The sequence below is a fragment of the Balearica regulorum genome, chromosome 8 (assembly GCF_011004875.1).
Source record: "Balearica regulorum gibbericeps isolate bBalReg1 chromosome 8, bBalReg1.pri, whole genome shotgun sequence".
Taxonomy (NCBI): Eukaryota; Metazoa; Chordata; class Aves; order Gruiformes; family Gruidae; genus Balearica; species Balearica regulorum.
In genome coordinates this window covers 27,690,614-27,715,315 of record NC_046191.1, presented here as the reverse complement: position 1 = coordinate 27,715,315, position 24,702 = coordinate 27,690,614, and the positions used below count along the sequence as shown (strand labels likewise).

General features: G+C 40.9%; 1 protein-coding gene across 1 annotated transcript in view; it reads right to left on the bottom strand.

The window, feature by feature from the left end:
* The window catches only part of NOTCH2 (notch receptor 2), an 87,779-nt gene that overhangs the window by 37,028 nt on the left and 26,049 nt on the right, over positions 1 to 24,702 (bottom strand). Inside the window, 6 exon segments of the mRNA XM_075760237.1 lie at positions 2,436 to 2,551; positions 3,737 to 3,850; positions 4,967 to 5,155; positions 5,976 to 6,131; positions 6,953 to 7,186; positions 22,186 to 22,308. Of these exon segments, the coding sequence (XP_075616352.1) occupies positions 2,436 to 2,551; positions 3,737 to 3,850; positions 4,967 to 5,155; positions 5,976 to 6,131; positions 6,953 to 7,186; positions 22,186 to 22,308 (932 nt within the window).

Below are 24,702 nucleotides of genomic sequence, written 5' to 3'. Positions count from 1 at the left end.
TGAAGAGTGATTCTCACCTGAGTATTATAAGTGGATAACAGGCTCCCCATTTTTCATACAGGTTTGTGGTTATTTCTCTGGTCAAACATACCAGGTGACGGCTAACATTTCCAAGTTCTGCGAACGTATGCATGGATGAATGGGTGTGGAAGTAGGTGGGGAGAGGGAAGGGAAGGGAAGCTAGTTAGAGAGATGGATATAAAAAGATGTTAGGGAAGGAAGAAAAACAAACTGATAAAAGGATGAACAGTGGCAAAAAAAAAAAAAAACCAAACCAAAGACAAAAAGAAAGACCTAAGACAACTCAAGAAAAGAAAAGCCATGATCTACCACTGGGAAGGAGAAGTGGAATAATGCCAGAAGGGAAAGAAAAGACAAAAAGCAAGCAGTAAATAGAGCTATCTGTACAGCATTTGGCCAAACATTTTGCAGTTTTCAATCACTTTGGCAGCTGGTGATTACCATTCAGGGAACACACATCACTCATGAGATTAATAGAGCAAGAACATACTCAAACATTATTTTCCAGTAACTGACCTGCCCCAATGATGAATTCCACATTTCAGTCTTACAGAAGGCTGTCAATATTAAATATATTACTTAGCATACATTTGTTCAAAAAATTATTACCTCATCTCCTATTGTAGCTCAACTGAACCACTTAAAGATCAGATACTTGTCTCAATCTTTTAACTGAACATACCCTACTGAGATATGATTTCCCCCTTTGCAGACAAGAGTTAGACTAGAAAAGAAACACTTGAATACAGAACATAAGAATCCCTCAGACAGGATGGAAAAAAGCCCTAGTACGGAGTCCTCCTTCCATTTTCAGCCAAAGTACTAACCAAGGACTTTACTAAGAGCTGCTCCTTCAGTAACATACATTTGGTTGCTTTCAGCCTGTTCCTTGAAAATGCTCCATAGATCATGTGCCTTCATGGAAGCAACAATCTTCCCACCTCATCTGGGAAACCTAGGATCTCTGTACTCAGGTGGTTCCAGCAGTTTAGCGCCCAAATTCAGAACACGCTTTTCAAGGCACAGCTCTCCGCATTGTCCTCCACTACACAACCCCAAACCCTCCTAGGTCTGATAAGCTCTGCACTCTTGGTGAATGAAAGCAACCAGACCACACACCAGCTTGAGAAAGACTTTCTAGGATAGTTTCCAAGTTCGGAGAAGATTTGAGCTTTTTCTTCTTTTTTTTGCAAGTGTCAGCTTATTCTGTCACATGCAGTAATCAAAAGGAGAATTCTGACAACAATAATTCTTCCTCTCCTGGTTAGAACTATTGCATTCCCCTCCTTCCAACAAATTCATTGTTTCTTCAGGCAGTCTGGGGAAGGGGAAGAGGGGGGGTGTGAAAAGACCAGGGAGGAATTTTTAGGCTAATCTCTACAATATGCTGTATAGTGCAGAATAAATTAGTGAATTCTAATTGTCCTTAACAATTAGATTGCTGGGAATGATTCAAAGTGAGAAAAATTGCACATAAGTCTAGCCAACATATCAGCACATTTCTGGCACAAAGGTAGCTCCAGGAATTGTTCAGCCTCTTCCCTAATGGAAGAGCTAAAGCCAAGGCATTCCACACCTGAACATGCATCATGAGCAATGCATCCGGCACCATTAACCAAAAGCGACCAAAAGTCGTTTCTTACTGAGAATTGGAGTGTAACAGCTCTGAACTGCCCATACCTTCTTATTTGGCCAGATGTAAAAATTAAGATAAAATATATCTACATCACTCCTAGAGGGCTGAAGATAAGAAAATCCCATAATTAAACTTGACGCTTCTAAATGTGTAATTAACCAAGCAGTAAAGGAATTTAGTGCATTAAAAAAACCCACTTCAGTTCCATCCACAGCTCTGTCAAAACTTCTGCATAATGCTTGACAAATCATTTTAACTACATTCTGGCAGGCAGCTGCTCTGTGGTATTTCTTCCAGTGGACACAATTTTTACTGCATTTCAATCTTCCCCTTTTGACGTTAAATAGCCTAACACAACAGAAATCAGAATACACAGAATACACTGCTCTGTCCATCTCTTGTTCTTCAACTGTATACTATATAATCCGACTTGGAATAAAGAAAGGTAAGCCACAGACTAAAGGCTTCACACTGCTGTTTCCCACTCGTGGATTCCATAGTCAATACAGAAGAAGCTGTCACCTTCTGGGAAGCAAGAGATGGGGCTGAAAGCGGTAGGCCAGAACTCCCCCCAGTTGTAAACTTCAATCACTGTCACAAGTGAAAGGCCTTCTGTACTTAAATACCATTCTCTGCCACAAAGGAGCAGACGAAACTTCGCAACAAACAAGCAGCATTTCAGGGAAAGAAAGAAAGAACGTTGGCGCTTCTCTGACCACCCCTTAATGTATTTAGGTTACACACGATCTCCAGCCCAGGGGCTCTGAACACAAGACTAACCTGTGGCGCACTGGCACTCATAGCCATTGGGATGGTCGATACATTTGGCTCCATTGAGACATGGCGTGCTGGAGCAGTCATCTATATCAATCTGACACACGGCACCGCTGAATCCTGAAAGGCAAAAAAAGAGATGAAAATCCAGAAGTAATTTGAAGTAGTGAATCTGAACAGCTGCACTATCAGGAATTATTTATTAGCAAATCCTTAAAACCACCCAAATATAAGCTCACTAAACTTAAACTCAATTGCATCATTAAGCATACACACCACACCCTGGGTGGATTGATTCCTCGTCCAAACCACCAGCCAAAACACAGTTTCTATCCTCCAGGTCAAAAGAGCCTCAGCTTGAAAACTGAGATGGACAAGTCAAACAGAAATAAAGCAGATGGAGGAAATAAAGCAAGTTGTGTCCGCCACTGGGCAGTATGCCTGTCTATACAACTGAGAGGCCACCAATAAAAACTTTCAAGTAATCAAAGCAAGCAACTTAAAATGAAACAATAATGCATACATCACTAGAGCCTTCAGACTAGAATTACTACAGCAGTGTGGAATGTAGTACAATACAGCATTGCAGCTTTCAATACACTTCTTGAAATAGTTAATGAACTATCAACAGGTTATGGCAGATGATGCAGATCCTTAGGCACGTCAAAGAAAAAAGCCAAAACTCCAGGAATATTTCTTGGAGGAAAGAACCAAAGGAGGAGCCAGAACATTATTAGTCAATAAGAAGGGATGCAGAGCAGGCTTTTGTAAAGTATATTCTGAACTCAAAAATTTTTGTAAGCCATCAGGAAAACAAGTGACGTTTACCCTATAGCTAACGTTGATCCCTCAGCTCAGCATTTATCCTTCTCTTTTAAAGTGGAGACCCGAACCACCTCCCTCCTTATGCAAGCAACAAACCAATCCAAAAAAGGTTTCTGCCTAAAAACTTCAGGAAAAGACAAAAAGCATGCAGAAGCGCTGATTTTTCAAATGTATTTAGAATTACTCATCTATATCTCACTATGATATCCACAACAACAGAAGTTCACACTGCCAACTACCCTTTAAGGTGAGACGTCCAACTGTAAGTTTCTCTACACATATACAGTTACAGGCAATCCTACTGCAACCGATACACATCTATTCTTATTTACCAGTGATTGTAACTCACTCATTCATACAGGTGCTGCACTAAGACAACAGAAACTCATAAGAAACGCACCACCTACAATCTCTCACTGGTTATCTATGCAGTTCTTGGTGAAGGTGAAGCAGGAAAAGCTTTCAGAAATAAGTACTGACCAGGAGGACAGACACAGAGGAAGCGGTTGACTTTATCAAGGCACTCTCCGTTGTTCACACAGGGATTACTTAGACATTCATCAATATCTTCTTCACAGTGAACACCTTTAAAACCTGTTTAAAAAAAAAAAAAAAAAAAAAAAGAAGAGGTGACTGAGGGCCTTAGAAAGTATCCTTGAAAGTGTAACTGCCTCTTACACCAGCGCTGAAAGTCTAACCTTAAATTTCATTGCAAGTTTGCAGTTTGGACAGAACCTAAGAGGTACGAATATATACCAGAGGTTAAAAAGGGATGTTGAATGTGTATTTTTCACTGTTGCTGAACATGCTCAATCAGCTGTTACAGAAGTTTGTGCTGAATTCACATCTAATGTTTTCTTCCACTTGATGAGAAGGGGTTATGTTTTAACACTTGGGAAAATATCGATGTATTTGGGTATGCACCAATACAAGGTAAAAGGTAAAGAAACGAACGCAGCAGATAATTTTAGCTCAAGGCTTTTTAGCTAATGACAGAGTAAAAGAAAAACATTAAGAAGGGTGAAATACTTGGGACTAGAGTTCCACCCTTCAAAACAGATTAGCTATTAATTAAAACTCATTCTGGTTTTCATGGTATCGGCCGATCACCTGCAGGGGTCACAATTCTTTCATTATATTTTATAAGACGCCCTTTTCTTTTTTTACCACTTTCTATCATAGCTGACTACATAGCTCATTGGTATGCTGGACATGTATATTTTACATGATTTCAATCAAGTAACTTTTTTTGCAGTTATTTCCTCAGGTCAATGGGAGCTTGCATCATTTGGGGTATTTTAAGCAGAGAAAAAACCAAACGCTATTATCTCCAGACTCATCATATACATATCTCAAAACTCGGTCACTCTTTTCAAGTTTGCATCTGCTTTGCTTTCACAAATGTTAAGTTTCTGCACATGCACTTTACCAGGTATAGTAACAACTGTGTTCCAGCCCAGAACGCTAACCTCCTTTGCTGATGTACAGATTGGTTTCTCAGTCCTCTAATTGCTTTCTCCCTCCCCCACACAAATGCCAAGTCCTCCTGGCTGGTGGCCGCCACAGCAAGCGCTCTCTCACCGTTTCATTTAGCCTCACCCCTTTGCAATTGTGTGTTCCACCTCAGCAGAGCTGGCAACTCTCCCTTTGCTCTGCCTTCCGAATTTTAATTTGGCTGGAAACCCTGTCTTTGTCAGAAACTTCCCTCACCTGGCATACAGAGACACGTGAATCCTCCAATTTTATCCAGGCAGGTGGCATCGTTTTGGCATGGGTTTGAATGGCATTCGTTGATGTCCATTTCGCAGCGAGGTCCTGTGTAGCCCTTCAAACACTCACAGTGGAAAGAGCCTTCTGTATTTACGCATTTCCCAGCATGTTCACATGGATTGCTGTTTGCTGCAAGAAAAATACATACATGTGTGTGTCAAAACCTCTCCTTGTAGCAGGAAAGCCACAGCATTCTTTATTAGTCATGGTCTTTTCCAGTTGTCATTCCTTTCTGGCAAGTAATATAGGGGAAAGACTGTTCATCCTTCTGGGGAAAGCCTACTGTGATTCGAGAAAACATATGGCAGAGGCAAAAAAAGATTGCTGTCATTACCGATGGACCACAGGAGCAAGTCTGGTCTGTATTATTAATGACAGTTCTTAAGAGGAGAATGTAAAGTCTCAGGGATCAGAGAATTAATCATGTTTTCAAGACCCTATCTCTAGATCACCTTTTACATTTACTTCATTCCTGAGGCTGACAAGATGCCACCCCAGCCACAAAACAAGCAAACTAGTCCTTTGTGTGTTTTCAAAAAGGAATGGCACTCTTGTCCAAGGCAGACTGAAGAATGAAATTCAAAGAACTGTTTGTTTCCAATACTCCCGTGAGTGCTGGTTAGGTATTACCTTCATGCATCACGCTCTAGAAGCATGAACTAGCACTCACAAAACTATAAGCAAGCCTGTGAGAGTTAAGCTAATCCCCAAAACAACACAACAGCATGGTATCAGAGAACTACAGCTTTAAAAGCCCAAAGGCTCTTTGCCCCAAGTCTCACACAAGATTTAAAACTCATCTAAAGACACTGACACAGAAGGGGGAGAGCAGGAAAGGAGTCACACTTACGCTGAGAAGCTACAACAAAATACATATTCTCACCCCTCTGTTAGTTCATAAAGCAAACGACCCAACTCCCTGCTCGTGTGCTTGCAAATAGAAACTCACCCATCGCACATTCGTCCACATCCTCAGTGCAGTCTGCTCCCTTATGGCCTTGAGGGCAGGTGCAGATATAGTGTCCATTCACAGGATTGGTATCACACAGAGCACCCTTCTGGCATGGATTGCTAACGCATGCATCATCCAAGTGGCACAGAAGACCTAGAGAAGCATCCGAGAGTTTATTCAAAGCAGTGAGAGATAGCAGTCAGACTGTATATTATAGAACCAAATCCTCTGTCCTGGTATTTCAACCAGAGACTCCCACAGCCAGAAACTTGAGCAATATTTTATAGGCTTCAACCCATGAAATCCCTGTGGTAGTCTATTACATGCTTATAAAACATTATATGTAAATATAGATTCTGTGACTTCAGAGGTGTCTCCAGGACTTCCGGAGTGGTACAAGGGCTTACCGTTACCAAAATCTCCTCCTTGGAGCAGTTAACTAGCTCTTCTCTCTAACCAGCATGATTATTCTTCTGACAGATGAAAACACAGGTGCACATGAAGCTCACTTTCTTAATTCAGTTATGCTGATCACTTGTATTTCCGGGTAGCAGTTAAGAGACCTTCACATTTTTACCTACCCTACAACAGCAATTTTTCCACTGTGCCAGTAAGGGCATCCTCACTCATGCAAAAATATCTACGTTTGCTTTCCAGATTTCTAAGTACAATTACTGTAAGTGGCAGAGAGCAAGCCACCCTTGTATATAACTTCTCAGGCAAATACAGATCCTGCTAAGCGCTAGAAAAAGATCTGCTTTCCTTGCAATCTAAACTGTAATAAGTTTGTCTTCCAACCTAATACAAATACTTCTTTGTCTCAAGCTACAGAGGTTTAAAAGGTCTTTGCTTGCGGACAGTGCATGTTTCCTTTTGTTCTTCCTGGTCTGGTTACAAAGTGTGTAAAATAAACATACTGCTTCAGGAAGTATCTTCTACTAAGTGCCAGACCTATGCAAGTTTTCTGTCCTTACCTGCCTTTCCTTCTGGACAAATGCATGAAAAAGAAGCCACTCGATCGATGCAAGTAGATCCATTAGCACAGGAGGCAGTGAAGCAATCATCAATGTTCTTACTGCAGTCGTCCCCACTCCAACCATTGACACAGACACAGGCGTAGCCGCCGTTGTGGTTGGTGCAGGTACCTCCATTCTGACAAGCGTTGGGCTGGAGCTGACATTCATCAACGTCTTCAGTGCAAAACTGGCCTGGTGTGCAGAAAGAAACAAGTTTAATACAAGTTCAGACACTCAGACACAAGAAGATTCTTGCACAGGCAACATAACCAAGGGAAAGACAGTAGTCCAACATGATCGCCACTTCTTATTTCTAGGATGTTCAAGCCCAAGAACTTCCAACAACACAGTTGTCAAATTAGGCAAAGACAACTAGCATCCCTAAATGACCCCAAAGTAGGGGCTGAACTGCAAAATAACTTTAAAAAGGCACTGTGTGAGAGCCAGCAGGCAGCCTGCAGTATACAGAGACACATCTGTGAGGACATGAGCAGCAGAAAGAATAAGGTCTGCCTGCAAAGCAGCCATAGGGACTAAGAAGAGAGATGGCCTCACAAAAAAATCTTGGCTAAAACAGCATCAACAGGCCAACAGCAAAGTAACTCTTGTCAGGAGAACTTAATTCCTTCCTATATAATTATGCAATGAATATTACTTGATGAGGAAGAATAAAATTCTTGAGACTCTTCTACCTAAAATACTCATTTTCCTTCCCCCAGGTATTTCCACAGACAACCACAAATAGTTGGGGTTTTCTTGGTTGTTTTTTGGTTGGGTTTTTGTCTGGTTTTGGGGTTTTTTTTAAGAGACAAAATAAATATTCTAATAAAATGCTTTAATGACTGGAGATAGTGGAGGGATGAAAATAAATATACACTGTTTCAGGAAGTTTTAAGGAAAAGGACTGCTGGACCACTAAGTATGAAATCAAGTTTCAAAGGATACTGAATTTCAGAGTCACTCCTATAGGAAGCTCTGCAAGTCACATTTACTAAAGTATTTATTTATCTAAGTCCATCTTGCTTTGACATCAAGATCCAGAGAACTTGCATCACTATTTTCTTTCAACACTGACTCATCTTCCCTGATTAAAGTTGCATGGTTTACTTTTAAGCTGAAATTGTTTATCTTGTGTTCCAAGTAATTCATTCTTATTTTGAGTTTCTTGAACAGATAAAACCTAATGGCTAAGCACCAGCTAATTTCTTTCCAGGCTGGCATACAAGCGCACGCGCGCAACCACAGAGTACTGGTACACTCCACAATCTTTTTGATAGATTATTTCTCCCCTTTCTGTTAGTTTAAGAACTCTTTAGCACAGAAAGCTTGCCTTCTTTTTTTTTTTTTTTTTTTACACTTCCTTATAACTTGCTTTTACCACCCTTCCTAAAATGTTGATATGATGTACATTCACCAAAAGACTGCCCTTTATCAGAAAATAAGATCAGATTCATTTGATGTGACCTCCCTCCCTAGCTTCCAGCAGCTTTCCGTTATTTGGGTCAAGACTCTTAAGTGACTGCGGTGCTACCACCAAGATCCTCCCATTTGTCATTCCCAGCTACTGTATCAGCTCTACACTTAATTTGCCTGGAATTCCCCCCATATTCCAAGAATAAGAAATTCAAGAGCAGGCCACAGATCTTCCCTGCCAATTCGCCTGGGCCTCAGTTTATTCAGGTTTGCCAATTTCAAAATACTTATCAGATGTTGCTTAACAGTCTCCTTGTTTATTAATGGCCCAGAAATTATGATGCAAGTGCACACACACACACCTTCCTCCAATACACAAAACCGAAACATTTATTGTTGGCAGGAATATATAAGTGTTCAGTCTTAACCATCTCCATCTACTATACCCAAGCCACGATTCCTTTTGTTTTGTAAGTACTTAAATCTTAGCCTTTGGTCCTCTAAGATCTGGATTTTTTTTCCCTTAGTGGCAAAAAAATAAAATTATTAAATTAAAAAAAAAAAAAAAAAAAAGAAGTTGCACAACTGACTTTGTTCTCTGCCTGTGTTCCTTCCTCCAGCAGGACTATTTCAAAATAAAGATTTTATCACTTGAAAAAAATATAATTTTAGCAGCAATAATAATTACAATAGAATTTTCAGAATTAATCCTCAGTTCCCAGTTTACTTAGTAAAACAGTTGGGGGGAAATCTAACCCTTCATATTGTTATCTGCAAAACACAGCTCTCTACATTACAAAAAAACAAACTCATGCATTTGTCATAACAGAAGTTGTTTGTTCATTAGCTTTCGATATTAGCTTATCAGTAACCAAACTGAAGAGAGTCAGTTATCTCAGACTTGTTCCTAGTAGTCGTGTGTATCTCACAACTCAACACAACTGACTTCCTTTAAAAAAAAATAATCAAGACATTATTTGCTTATTATAAAAGTGATTTTCCTTCTTTTCTTGGAGGGGGCCCAACCCAGTTCAAAGACCATACTCTCTGACGAACACTCATCTGGAGCGTAATCGTTTTGCAGAAGCGTTCGTGCAGCATTTACATCCTCCTTTTGACTGCAGCCAATTTAAACTCAATGTCACTAAAGCGTGAACAGCTTTCAGCACTGAAGTTGCCATACCACTCCGGATTGTTACACCTCTCTCAAAGTCACTTGCCTTGCGACTGGCTGAACAGAACTCTTGAAATACAATGTTTTGTGAGGTTTTTTTTGTATGCACGCATTTTGCTGCTTGTTGGTGGGGTTTTTTTAAGTAAAGATGGGCAAACTACTCCCTCATATAACTCCGAGTTTGTTTTAACTTCCTATTTCAAGCATCACTAGTAATATCAACACTTCAGATTTTTTTTAACTTTTTTTTCCTAGCACTTATCCCCCTCTTCTAGAAAGGGCAGTACTAAGTGATATCACTGATGTGCTTGCACTATCCCTATGTCCTAGACTATTCTGCATTTCCACAGCCCCAAACTAAAACAAACTTTTAAAAGGTGTATCACCGTCTCCTCAAGAGGAGGGGGAAAAAAAAAAGCAGAGCTTAAACTTCTTTGAGCAATCCAACTGTATTTCAAGAACATACCACATTTGAGCTCCTTAAATTTGATCTTAGCTTCTCAGATTTCTAAATCTCCTTTTGTAGCTACCAGCTCACACTTGTATTTGTGTTTAATTACGAGTATGAATCAAACAGAGCTCCATCTTAATGTAGTCTGTTTTTAAAACAAAGGAAATTGGACTCAATATGAGGGGCATAAAAGACCAATTAACTATTACATTTTACTATTAAGCATTTTAATGAAAAAAACTTGTTCTTCAATGAAGTTATAACTGAAATCCAGACTCAACTTCTGGGCAAAAATATACAAATCAAAAGCAACATAAGGCAAGCAGAGCATATCAATCTAACTACATTAGTAAGTACTCAGTCTTATCACCATCAGGCAATGTAAGTATAACAGGTTTGGAAAGATTTTAGAACTGTGTTTTAAAATACTACAAATCCCAGACTAAAGTCCAAGGCACTCGCATTTCTTAACTGGAGCTGGTGAATTGGCAAGAATGCAAAGCAATTTCAAGTTCACTGTAAATGCTTGAGCCCTTATTGCTGAAGTGGGACTTGAGTGGCTTGGAAATGCATTATATAGCCCAAAGTCTTCAAAAGAAAGAAATAAAGGGGTTTTAGGTGGGGTGGTTTGGTGGGGTTTGTGGTTTTTTTAGACACCTGAAGATTCAAAAAACACTGTGTAAGCAACTATAGAGTGTTAACAACATGGGATTAATGATCAACATTGTAATTCTTCAACACAGGTTTTTGGAAGGGGTTTTTTGTTTGGGGTTGTTTTGCATGTTTGGTTTTATGTTGTTTGTTTTGTTGGGTTTTTCCCCCAGAAACTAGCACACACATTTGCAAATGGCTTTCAAGACTGCCCTCCCTCAAAGCAGCAGCATCACTTAACTCTTAGTAGGACTGCAGCATAGCTACAACCTCTCACTCTCCTAAAAGGGCTGATTTGCCCTTGTAGAAACTTCAACTCCTTGTGCAAATGAGAGAATAGATTAATATTTTGGTCAGGTGCTGCAAAGGAAATATTTGACATTTCTGTTATTTGAAGACCTAGGTCTTCAATGTAGTGTCTGTCCCGGGAGCTTCCTGAATGCCTTTTTCACAGCAGAGAGAGAAGTCTCTTTCTGTGTCTGACATAAACCAGGATTTAATTCTAAAACTTCTCAATCAGTATTCTGCACAAGACTTTTCTGTACCAGGTTAGTTAGGTACATTTAAATCAAATGAGACAAAAGATCTCTGAAACAGTTTACTTAAGGGATGCTGCTTTGACTTAATTGTAACTGAACCAAAAATATTTATTTGTAGCTATGTACACAGTAAATCTGTTTTCTACTTATTAAGAGTTTTGGGAAGAATCAAGTCTTCCATTCACAGAACTGAAATTCAACTTCCAAGTGCAAACTCTGTTATGAATTGTACAGTGTAATGCACTTCTTTATAACCCTAGTGTTTCTGAATGCCACAACCACTTCAGCTGAACATTAATTCATTTAGCTGGAAGTTTCCATACGTGTTTCTTTTCTTGTGCTGGTGGTAGTTTCAATTACATTTCTAAAAGAAACATAGTAAATACAGGGTGAACTAGCAAAAGCAAGTGCAAATACACTAACTGTACAATATTTTAATGGAAATGTAGAAACATACATATAAAAGACAACAAGAAAGGAAATACAAATTACTCCAAGCAGCTAATAAAAGCCTAACCTGACCTTGATATTTGTAGAGCCTGGGAAATCAGCAAAATGCCAACTCAGGTTTTAAGTGACCTTGTACAAAGTAAACAGCTAGTCCATGTGGTATTTCAAAATTGAAAACTAGAAGTAGAAAAAGGGAACAGCCTTCAACTCTTAGCGCTTTTTTGCCCACTATGAAACTAAGTTACTTCCTGCATATTTCCCCTCAGAAAAGCCATATGGAGTAAGAGAGACATGTTTGCTGCTTTGATTGCTCCCATTTTCAGACCAGCAGGAACTGGGCAGGAACTCCGGGAGCTTCTCTTTAGGCAGACACAGGATGCAGTGGTTCAAGGACCCTCAAGTAGTTGTACCAGATTTCATCGATGAAAAACAGCCAGCCCCTTCTCCTAGAAGTCTTTACGTTAAAAAGAAAATAAAGCCTGATTTATAAAGATAGGGCAGATAGCAAATAAAATTAGTACAATCCTACACTGAAGAAGTAGAGCATTAGCTTGAGAAAAATAAGAAACCAAACCAGTCACCCTGGGAAGCAGCAACAGACACCTCCAAAAGCTGATTGTACCAAACCACACAGGCTTCGCATAAACCTCAATTCCAACTGCACTGATCCTGCAGCTGAATGCAGGACCTTCAGTCGGTTCAATCAGAGGTCTTTGTCTTTGGCAGAGCAGACTTTCCATAAAGGAAAAAGTTTTCTTGGCCTCTTAACAGCTCTCCAGCAGAAAAGGCTGCTGATGCACAGCTGGAGTACCAGAGGCCAAAGCTCCCGAGAGGAGATCTCACATGCAATTAATGCACTAAAAACATTTAGTAGGACAAAGGATGCAAACACCTTCTTGTGCCTTGAAAAAAAAAGTCCGTTCCTTGAAAACTGAGCTGGGAGAAGACAGCAACGTCCACTTCTCTCAAAATCACAACCAGGACAGTGCTGGACTCAGGCTGAACTGGAAGTCAGAATATCTTAACAGTTTAGTGATACTGGAAGGAAAAGAATCGCAGTGACAATTGCAAACTGGTCCTCAAGGTCTTAAGAGACTCGCTGGAAGAGGAGCATCAGGTTTCAAGCTCTTACGTCTCCATCCTCTCAGTACCTCACCAGAAGTTTGTCACTTAGCCTAGTACTCCAGTACACAGGGAAGAACTCACTAGCTCTCCTGAAAGGGCTATCTGGGAAGCCATAAATCAGATATAGACAGAAACTCTGAAAGAGTAATTTAATTCACAAAGTATTCCAAAGATTATTGTATGGTTTTTGAGTATGATCAGCGTAGCTAAAGAAAGCATGGCTCATTAGAACTGTTTACATTTTTTTCTCCAAGTTTCAAAGGACTATTAAGTGAGAAGGTGAACAGCATCTTATCAAGACTCAAGAACAGGCTAAGAGATAAGAAAGAGTATTTGTATAAGTGACCGAATCTCATTGTGGCAGGTTACCAGCGCCACACTGCAGGGGACCATGCGGTTTCTTCTTCTAACCACACGTGTATATATTCAGGATACCAGGCTGGCAGATCACATCTGGCTGGGGAAGGACATTTCTGTCCAGTTCGTTCTTGTAACATAAAGAAAACGTCTGTGTTGCCAGCGTAACCCAACACATGTTCATCAGTCCGGTCAGAGCTCAGTTTCCTCAATTTGCTGTGTGTCTCCTCAGCAAATGGAAAACTAAAGCAAAAATTGCATGGAAACATCAGGCCTTGTAGTAAAATGGTGTTTATGAAAAATACTTTGGCTCCCATGTTTTTGAATTGTCTATTTGTGAAAACATCCAATTAATCTTTAACCTATGGAATTATCCATATTAATTGTAACTTAGGTTTTTTTCAAGAATGAATACATACAGGCACTGGAGCATTCAATTAATGACCTGGAAGGAGATGCACAGTAGGCAGTGATATCTTTAACAAAAACAATATTTACATTATTCAGAGGAAGCCAGGAATTTCAGGTTCAACCAAGCAAGGTTGCTGGGCAGTGCAACAGCAGACAAGGCTTGATGCATGAATGCCAAGTAAAATACAAAAGGCAAACAGACTTGTTGGAGAAGGTTTCGGTTAGGCACTCCCTGAGGAAAGACTTCAGCTTCCCTGGAAGAGTTCAGAGGGGACCTCTGCTCAATCACAGCTTTAATCAACAAAATAAACCATACTGACAAGACATTTGACTACAAGGAAGAACTAACTAATGCAAACAGTTGTTGTGTAATAGCCATAATATTGCCTCAGTCTGGAATACATTTGCATACAGAAGCCACCACTCTGAATAAAGACACCGAAAACACGATAGAGTTCAGAGTCCAACAGACCGATGGGGAGAAGAATTTTGTAAGAGATTTACAAAGCACTGTTACCCACAACGGGAGAACGATGATAAAACACTACAGCAGTTATTGCAGGGAAGATACAGCACATGGCAAAGAAAATATTTTATCATTTTATATAATTGCTTACTGACACAAGATATCTCAAAGCAAAGAGCTTCACACTTCTCTGAAAGAGCTGACACCTTTATAGAGAGAAGAACATCCAAAGCAATGAACAGGTAATACTGAAAGGGATCTCAGGTGTGATGTCCAGATCACAGCCAGATTCCAGACCCTCTGACAAAGCCATCCCAACAGCTCCCTGCAGGCAGACCAATCAATACAACTGCTGCCTTCAGCTCCAAGAACGGCTTCAGACACACACAGAAATTCAAAAGGACTACTCTGTTCAGATCTGCAAAAAGTGCCCCCAGTGGCATGTGTGTTTACTAAAGGTCTCCTCTGCTTAAGTACTACAGCAGTTTCCCTGCAAAAAAAGGACTGAAGCCAAATATTTTTCCCTTACAGTTTTTAAAGCTGTGAGGCATCACAGTGCTCAGAAAAATGGTCCTTCCCCAGGATCTGACATCATCTTTCTCCCATTTGAAATACAGCACTACAGAGCCATTCCCAAACCTCAGGTGTTGCATTTTTGGTTTTGTTTTTAATAGATTCACTGTATCTTGGGCAATGTCAAATGCCATCCAAGATACCATAAAATTTAAGAGCTTAATATAGAATTTGAACAATTGGAGATTAATCTGCAATTGTAGCTAGCAGAGTAAACATCTGTGTTTATTTTAGGCTAATATGGTGGAGAAAAGAGTTTAATTTCATAACCACACTGGGAAGCATGTAGTGGAACTAATGGGCTTTTACAAGGGATTTTACAACCCCCAAGTACAAAACTCCGGGCTTTAAGAGACTTATGCACGCCCTGATCCATTAAATACTGCCCTAAATCACTCCCCGCAGACTACTGGGTAGAGAGGGCAGTCCTGACAGAGCTCTTCAGAGGCAGTAATACAAATGAACAGAACAAAATTCATTAAAAATTACTAGTGATGCACTAACAACAGACCGGTTTAATGTGGCAGGTGAAGTGACTGAGGACAGCAGCACGATAGAGAAATAATCACAAGAAAACCACACATCACCAAGCTACTCTCCATTTTGCCCTTCTCTGGAAAATCCGGTGAACCAGGGCAACACCTAACAAGCAAAAGATCTGCAAGGCAAAAAACTAACAGCTGGAGCCAAACCTGACAATAAAAGCTTCGTATTCTCAAGCTAATCTCAGCAATGCATCATTAGTAATTATCCAAAGACAAATCCCTCGATCTAAGACAAGGGAAGTGGCAAAAACTGCCAGAAACAAGTCAGCTGCAGATAAAACAACTGTAACCTATTAGCCTGGTCTCACAGCACACATCCACCAACCCAGCCTCACCAGAGTGGTCTAGCCTATTTTGTTTTGGTGCCAAACACATGCAAGACGTACTGAAAACTTAAAAGACAGCTCCACAAGAGATTATTTGGCACGTTTGATTGCAAAGAGTATTTCCCAGCCTGGAAAGTCACCAAAGGTGCAAGGGAAGAGGCAGCAAGCATGGTCTAAATTGGATGCTGTCATTCTGTCATCGGATCAGTTGAGCTGTTAACACCTCAGGTGTTTTATTACAGCTACCTCCTAAACCAAGGCTTGCTGTCAGGAAACGGGAAAGCAGCATGAAACAAACAGGAGTTGTGGTAGGTGTTCCAGAATCCATACTGGATAAGGTGCTATATGGTGTAACTTTTAATACCTCTGAAAATCAATCTGCTCTGCACAACACTGGAATCAAGTACCACAAGAAAAAACAACAACATCCAGGATAAAGTTTGTTTATGTCTGGTGCTTCAATCATTTGTACACTCAAACTTGGAGCTGCCAGCTCCGGAGGCTGCCACGTGCTCCCTGCTCCCTTTGTATCTGCCAGTTTAAACATGAGGGAAGAAAAAGAATCATAATCCTCTTGGCCTCTTCCAGAGAGCTGTCTCTTGGAGATACTACTGTAGTGACAGCAAATCACAACCCACTTGCCAAGTTTGGCGCAGACGGGTCTCAGCCAGTACCAAAGGGCCTACTAGGCTTTTTAATAAAGTTTGGAAAGGCACCAGAAAAGTCTGCCTTTGCTACACCACTGGGAAAGGTTGACTGCACTTCTCACAGGAGTCTGACCCAGCCTCCTGCGTTAATGCAAAGGTAAGGATTGCTTCCTGGCACGTTATGCATGTGCGTGCCAACCAGAACCAGAAAAGAGCGCAACCCTGACGGCGCTCTCTGGCAGGTAATAATTGGTCCTCTATAGAGGGTAGCAAGGATGTATAAGACGTCATTTAGGAGACTGGCATGTTCAAGATTTTATGATCCGTGTCATCGTAGTGTCAGAGGTAGTTCCTCTACATTTCAAGCCTCTAAGTATTCCAGCACGGCAGTATTGTTTTTGAACACTAAGTTAGCATGACTTGTTACTGTATACTTTGTGATACAGAAGCTGAGGAAAGTGGTATTTGGTAAAGAAAGGTTTAAAAAAACAAAATAGCAGAGCATACGATCTTCATAAAAGCGTTAAACATTAGCCTTTTGATGTTTATCCTCCCTTCTTAACAAAGAAAAGTCACGTCTGCTTAGAGTTTAAGGCTGGGATTTTCAAAGACGACCAAGGTGGGGAGCAAATATTACTCTAATTAAATAGGAATCAAACCCTTAACTCCCCCTCTTTGAAAATTCCTGCCTAAAGCTCTGCAGAAAAAGTAACCCTTGTGCTAGTGTTTAAGAGCATATGACCAAGCTAACAGCTATTTTAATTAAAAAGCACAGCCCTGCTGCCTGAAGAGCTTTTCTACTCAAGACAAACATTTGCTTCTTAAGCTAGCTCCCAATGCTGGAGTTATTTGGTGGAGTCAGCTGTTAGCACACTGTGCTTCCCTCGAGACAAAGGTCTCCTAGATTTTAAAATATACAGTTCACTGGAGCCCCCTTTTCAGGGGAAAACAAAGCCTGAATAATACAACTGCCATGGGAGTCTCACCTCTCCAGCCACAGGGGTAGAAATAACGAAGGGAGGCAAGCCAGCCAAACCGGCCAACTGAAGCAATATTACATAGGTCTTCCAAAACCCACTTCAGCGTGGGCATAGCGTGTCCCCAACCCAGAGACTCTTCCCACAAGTCCTGATGCAGCACTTCAGGAAGCAAACTATGCAAAGGACTCAACTCAGTGGAGGATACAAATCAATCTCTGCTGTGCACCATTCCTGAAAAGTGATTCGGGCCAAACGCAGATTCACGATGATCCTCGTAAATGCTGCAAACTTTCCACAGTGAAGTAGGAGTTCTTCTCAGCCAAGAAAAACAAAAGCATTTACAGCATTTTATATTGTTAATCACTTTAGTGCCCCAGTTCTCAAGTCATCTTTCTTGACACAAACTGTCTAGGTTAGATCAACAGAGTAAACAAGGGCATTTCAAACAAAGCCTAGTTTCTTCATACAAATTGTAGTCTGGAACATCTGACCAGCCTTTAAATTCTCAGATGGTTTCACTGTGTCCTGTGGAAGGACATCCTAACCTTCCACACAACTTTACAGCCCTGCACTGCCATCCCTTCCTCTGCATCAGCTCACCCGTGAGACCACTCTCTGAATTTTAATTCCTGATCCTGGATGGGGTGGGGGGGGTGGGGGGGAAGGCAGCTGAACAGGATTTTTTACTAGATTAGTGAGTTAAAGTGACACACTCCAACACATACCAGAGCCAGCTGAGGGGAAGGGTGGCTGGGAGCAGAGACAGAAGGCAAAGACACCTTCTTCCTCAGACTGCAGTCAGCCCATCAGGCTGGTTTAACTGCTGCAGAACAGCAGCATAAAGCAGAGTCTTCACATGGCACAGACATCGGCCAGGATTGTTGGCTATTTCGAATCAATCACACTTAAAACTACCAGGCACAGAAGAATGGACTTCAGTCTTTCACAAAAGCATCCTGATCTATTTCCAAGAAAAGGTGAGCTTCATTACACATCTACAACAGAGTGCCTTGAAAGGACCCAACAAACACTGGTTGTGACAAAGGATTTTACCTTGTCCCAGGCTAAGTCATCCTTAAACAAACAAACAAAATCAGTTAACATTCAGCAACAGGAAAGATCTGGGGCAGTTTCACCAAAACACATCCAAGATTGTGTTGCCAGTTACAAATTTATGAGGTTGACATTCACTATAACTGCATGAAATACGAGAACTTTGAAGGTGACAAAAACATTAGTGACAGCAGGAATTTCTCATCATTGTTTCTGAAAGGCAAGATTTTATCTTTCCGGAAAAAGCAGCAAAATGAGAAAGAGAAGGCACGCACTTCAGCAAAAAAGAGCAGCAAGCTCTGTTTGAGAAGTAGGAAATTAGACTGAAAGCAGTCTCTCAAAAGCTAGATTCTAGTACCATGCAGAAAAAATATTTTTAAAATGCATGGTTATGTAGTCCAGCCTAACACCTGTCAGGGAATTACAAGAGGCAAATGGTTACCAAAATTAATTACGACAGATTCTGTTTCAGTAAAGGATGCTTCACTATTACTTTACACAAACCTATCTTTTGTCAGGTGCAGCACAGCTTCTTGATTTTTCTAGCAAGGAATGGGACTAGTTTCTCCATGCCAGGAAGCACAAGTTATATTAACAAACACGCTAGATCGTCATCCATGGCACAAGGACTTAAAGACTAAAACTGCAAATAGACCAATTTAAACTTCTCCAAGATTACCTGACAAGTAAGTATTAGAAAGAAGAGACAGCAGAAGAACTGTTATGAAGACATCATATTTACACTGTTAAAGTACTTTTAGAAAATTGAACATCTTTTGGCTGACATTTACTCAAACGTGGTTTTGGGGCTTTTTTTTTTAGGTTGCACGCAGTATCCTCTAACCTCAAGGTCTCACTGGAAGCTTTTGATTTCCTGAAGTGTTCGCTCTCTCAGTTCCTCACTGTTGGGATATAAGTATTTATCAGGACAAAATCTGTAAGAGTTGTTTGCTCAGCTCTCCTCTCTTCACTTACCTTAGAGATGATTTACAATGTTATAAACCACGTTTGTGCAAAGGACAGACCTGCACTTATATACCATTTCCTTATTGCTGAGCAACTAATTTTTTATTGTAGTTTACTCCTGTCAGCATCAGCTGCAGTTTAATCTTGAAAAAAGTCACCTCTCCAAACTGTTCCAGCAGTCCTCCATCTACCTTCCCTATTTTGGGAAGGTGTCACCCCTCATGGCTCCAAGCTGGATGTGTACCATTATCCTGCACCTTCTTGGTCTATAATTGAAGATGCAGGAAAGGGACTGAAGGCCATGCAGAGAAACAAGCTTCTTTTAAGAAAACGCTGCTGAGATGACAGAGCAGGGTCACTGCTGGGCTGAGCTGCGGGACCACATGAGAACTAGAGGCATTCAGGTGATTTGCAAGACAGTTTGTCCACTTGCACCACACGGCTGCATTCACTGTGGAGCTGGACAGGATTTCAGGGTGTCACGGGACATGGCTTGCACGTATTTATTGGGCAAAAGGAATATTACAGATACAATAAATGAATTCTTAAAGGCGACCTGGCCAAGACCTTTTCATTGCACAGGTTTTCAAGCAAAGCGACACAGAGAAGACCCCAGACAGAGCCCTCCATTGCCATGGCGAGCCTTCAGTCTCCAGAAGCACCCAGACCAGCACTTACATTGCAGAGGAATGGCTATCGCTAAGGCATCTTGCGGATGCACAGAGCTACTGCCCTACATGTGTCAAACATATGCCAATATGAACATGCATAGCTAATTCTGAAGTTACTCATGTTTTAGTTTGAACACCAAAACCAGCATGGTTCATTTTAAACAAGACAGTTCAGTTCCCCAAAGGCTCTAATGTTCATCATTCCAACAGCCCAGCTGCTGTTTCCTAAATGGTGAGACCAGTTTTAGTTCCAAACTGACCTGAATCTTCAAGTCTAGAAAGTCAATGGTTTTGAGAAGCCACCACCTAAAACTACTGCTGTGCCAACAACCTTAACTTCACCAGAAACGAAATTCTCAGCAAGCCCGTTCCATTAAATTGCTTTAGAAAGCCATGGGAACATAAGGCTTGGGGAGTTCCTATCTCTTTACAGGGTCTCACCGAAGGGAACCATCCATCATAAACACAAGGGTTTCTGGGGAGACTGTGCACACAGAAGAAAGATGACAACACTAGGCCACAACACAGGTCTAATTATTTTTCCCAATGCTAGTCAGTCAGAGCCCATAAGAGGTTCAGAAAGGGAACCACCACAACTGTATTGCAAAGAACTTCAGTGGTTAATCAGAGAGACAATCTACCACAAAACCAAACAAGATCACAGCCTACTACCACCAAGGTCTCTTCCAGGTGAGTTGCAGAAGTCATCCCTAGTTGACAGCAGCCATCCACCCAAATCCTGTAAGCCAAGCTAAGTTTACGATGCCTCTGCAAAGCAAAATAATCCCTTGCAGATTATAAACTCATGCTGTACACACTCATGATCCATTATATCCTCTATGCTTCAGGAATAAGCCTGAGATTAATTTACTACTGACAGATGCTAGAAGCCATAATAAGGTTTATAATTTCTGCAGCATGGAGCAAGATTTTAGGGGTCATTGAAGGGTTCTTGACTCCACACTCAAGCTCTCCATGTTTTCTTTTGCATGTTTCCCTGTCTGCAGGCTATAAGGACATATAGACAGAGAAGCAGTATAATGAGCAAGTACCCTTGCTTCTAAGAGGAGGACTCATTTTCTCCTATTTACACCTAGATTCAAAGAGCTATGCAAGCAGTGGTGCATTTCACTCTCTTATGTGGTTTTAACTTCATTTAAAAATATATAATTTGTTAAAGTTAATACAGGTTCTTAACTGGCAGCTACCTTTGCACTTAATGACAACCAGTTTTTAATGAGAATGATGCTCTCTGAAGAAAAATGCTAGAACAACATGAAACCTCCGGTCTCTAGTAGTCAAACTCCTCACAGTGTGTTTGTCTGAACTACCAATCACTGCAGATGTTCTGGTTTCAAGCATAGCATTTTCTAGATACAGAGAAAAACGTGCTAAAGGTTCTTCAGAACCTGAGGAGCTAGTTCAAGCTCAGTTCCAAAACAAGTATCCCAACCTACTTTATGAAAGTAAAAATGCAAACTGAGTCCATACTTTAAGTCTTCCAGTTTTAGGGTTGGTTTTTTTACCTATGCTTTTGAAAGAACAGCAAAATTATACTCAACTGAAAAAGTGTGCCAGCTAAGAATTACTAGTATGACTAAAATAAAAAACCCCAAACCAGAGGTGTTTGTTTATTTTTGAGGTATGGAAACATTTTGTGACTAAAGATGACACTGAATTTCCTGTAAGCTGCTTCCTTACTTCATGCATAACACTTCCTTGAATTCATACCTTTTCCCCCCTACAGACTGAGTAAAGCAGACTCATTTATGAAGCAAAAGTAGCTTTGCTAGTCAGAGAACTCCAGATAAAAATCAGTCACAGCAGGAAAATAATCACAGCAAAACCATAAGCTTCTCATACATACACTTCTTCTTTCCTCCCTTTCTCCCACCTACACCTTCTCTCAGATTTGCCCTGTTCTTCAGCAGCATTGCTATTATCTACGTGGGGATCGTTATCCCAGGTTAAAAATCCCCCCAAGATGTATCAGCAAAGCACTGCTAAAACACACACACCTATAACAGCAAAGCCACACTTCGTACTTTTGTAAAGCACATATCCTCTTACAAAGTAGCCCATACAAGAGGAAGCACAGCTCCGATAGTCGCACTCCATCGCGGTACCTGCCTGCCAAACCCACATGCACATAAGGCTGTGACACTGCCTGGTGCAATGGGAAACTGCCCTGCACTGTGGTGGCTTTGATGCAAACAATCTTCTTCCAAGAGCTCCACTGACATCTGCCCCCCAGACTGCAGAACAAGGCACAGATGTGAGCTGCGTTCAGCCATACGCAACTTGAGTCGTACATGGGTGAAGGCCAGAAGTCCTGCATTTCATCCCCGTAAAGCGTGCCCAGCCGATACAGGAATGTTTTCCATAGTACGTACCTGTCCATTGTGGTGGGCAGCGGCAATTGTATGTGTTCACACCATCCACGCATACACCCCCATTTTGGCAGTTGTGATTTGGGCAGTCGTCAACGTTGTGCCCACAGACGCTTCCCTCGAAACCTGGACAACAAAGCAGAAACAACAGATTGAAATGGGCTTCCAGCCTCTTTTGAAGAGAATTCACCCTTCATGCAGCTTCCTCTTTTTTTTTTTTTCTTAATGACTTGCCCTGTTAACCTAACCCTGATGAACCTCAATGTAGCATGCTGACCAGAGACTTTGTGAATGCCTTTGCTGATAGCATGCAGGTCAGATTACACAGTTAGAACGCTACTAATGTGGGTAGATGGCCAAACCCATTTTCACCACCAAAAAGAGAAGGGTATTTTTAAAGTGACTAATGGGCACTGTCATTCAAAGCAAACAAAGTGAAGACCGAGAGATTTAGTTTAGTATGAGGTAAGCTCGTCATTGCCCACCAAGCAGCAGTAAGAGCACCACCCAGGACGAGTTCTTCCCATGGCAAAAAAAGCACCTGGCATTCACCTCATGAATACCTCAACATAGTTCTATACCTTGGCCACATCAAAGAAAAATCTTCTATGCTTTGAAAATGAGCTTGCAAATTCCTGATTTGGCCCTCTTCAGTGTTAGACAAGTCAGTCAATCAACAAATCGGCCACCACCCAAGCGATGCTTTATACACTAAGCCCTGACTGAAAAGCAGAAGAAACCAGGCACCCTTCCCCAATGAAAATCAAGGCTCCTAATGAACACAGCCACACTGGCAAAATAGCCTTTCAAATAAGGAGAAGCAGGGACATTAGGGAAGGGAGGCATCAATAATCCATCTTCCCCTCAACTTCCCCTGCCGATTTACTTCATGCTTCATTAAATAAACCTGCCATTTCTGCTGGATGAGAAAGCTATTTATCAAAGCACAAGTGGATGCATGCTAATGGGGATGAATTAAATGATTCCAGAACACACGCATTAATTTAAAACATCAACTCTGCCTCTTCACTGCTTTGGAATGTAATATTAACATAACACAGTCCTCTCATGCAAAATTATGCTTTAACCCCTCTACTTTTGATGCCCTGTTCCAGACACTTCCAGAACATCTGTGACAAGTCACACAGACCCTCTAAGCAACATCTGGTCCAATGCGGATCATGCTGTGTGGCAGATGAGACCGAGACTGCCACTAAAGCTCTGAAGCAGCTTTCCAGACTACCGCTGCTCTCAAGAGACTTAAGATGATACGTATGCATTCCCACCTCTTCAACTTCTTCAATACTACATGTAAGAGTCAGAAGCACAGTGCTGTAGTCAAGCTGTATTGAGTACATTTGCATCCACAAGCATGGGAAAACAGACTCAACATAGAAAAAAAAAAAAAAAGATGTGCATTATTACCCTCTCCCTTTAAAGTCCTTCTTACCTTCACCCAAGATCCTGCAAATTTCATAGCAATAGGGAAGGTTAAACTGAAGAGGAAATATACCATGAACAGGGTTAGTCTGAATCCTAATCATCATAGCAACGCCTTCCTGGCAAAAGGAGCTGAGGAACACAATTCGTATCCGATCACTATATTTAAAACTGTATAAAGCTGCCATGCTCAGCTGTAAAACACAGGGGTGTCCTATCAGCTTGCTTTTCAGCTTGAAGAGAATCAGCCCACTGACCGCACACTGCACTCATGCCAGCAACGTGATCAGCATGGAAATGCACCCAGAACCACAAACCCAAAAGGTTTAAGATCCTATCCTTTCAGCTCAGACAACATGAAGACCTATCCTACTTTCTAGTAAAAAAATTCCTGACAGTAAGCATTGTATTTTTTTAAAACTATCTCACTGGACTCACAAATTTAAAGCAGCCAAATGATTTTGAGTAATAATAAAGCATGGAAGTCACCCCAACACCGAAACCTCATCAAGCCATTGTACATTTTCATATTTTAACCAGCTATATTACTACCTAAGAGCTGGTCCTCAAGCATCTCATGCAAATGTAGAAAACCATTAATCCCACACTAAAAGCTGGAGGATACCACTAGTGACAGTAGAATAGAAACAAAAAAAAGACATTACTAAAAAAAAGCAATGTAGTAAAAGGTTCAAGAGAAATGACACACAGCCAAGTGTGCTCAGAAGACATCTCCAAGGGAGAGGGAATTAGGAATGGTTGAAATGGTGAAGATGACACTATTTTGAGTGCACAGCTGAAAAAAATACAAGTTTCCTTTTTGGTAACTTCCCAACTCCCAAATTCCCTTTAAATTTGTCTTACTCTGAAGAACAACTTTGGCTTAGTTTCAGAACATCTAAAAGCTGTAAAGGCATGATTTTTGTGTCCTCTTCAAATTGAACTTATACCGCAATATTGCAATCTGCTTAATTTGTAAATAAAACTGTCCTAGTAAAGTTTAGTTTTCATTTGTAAAACTGGTCCTTTAGAGTCATGGTTGAGCCAACTGTGCTGGTTTTGGCTGGGATAGAGTTAATT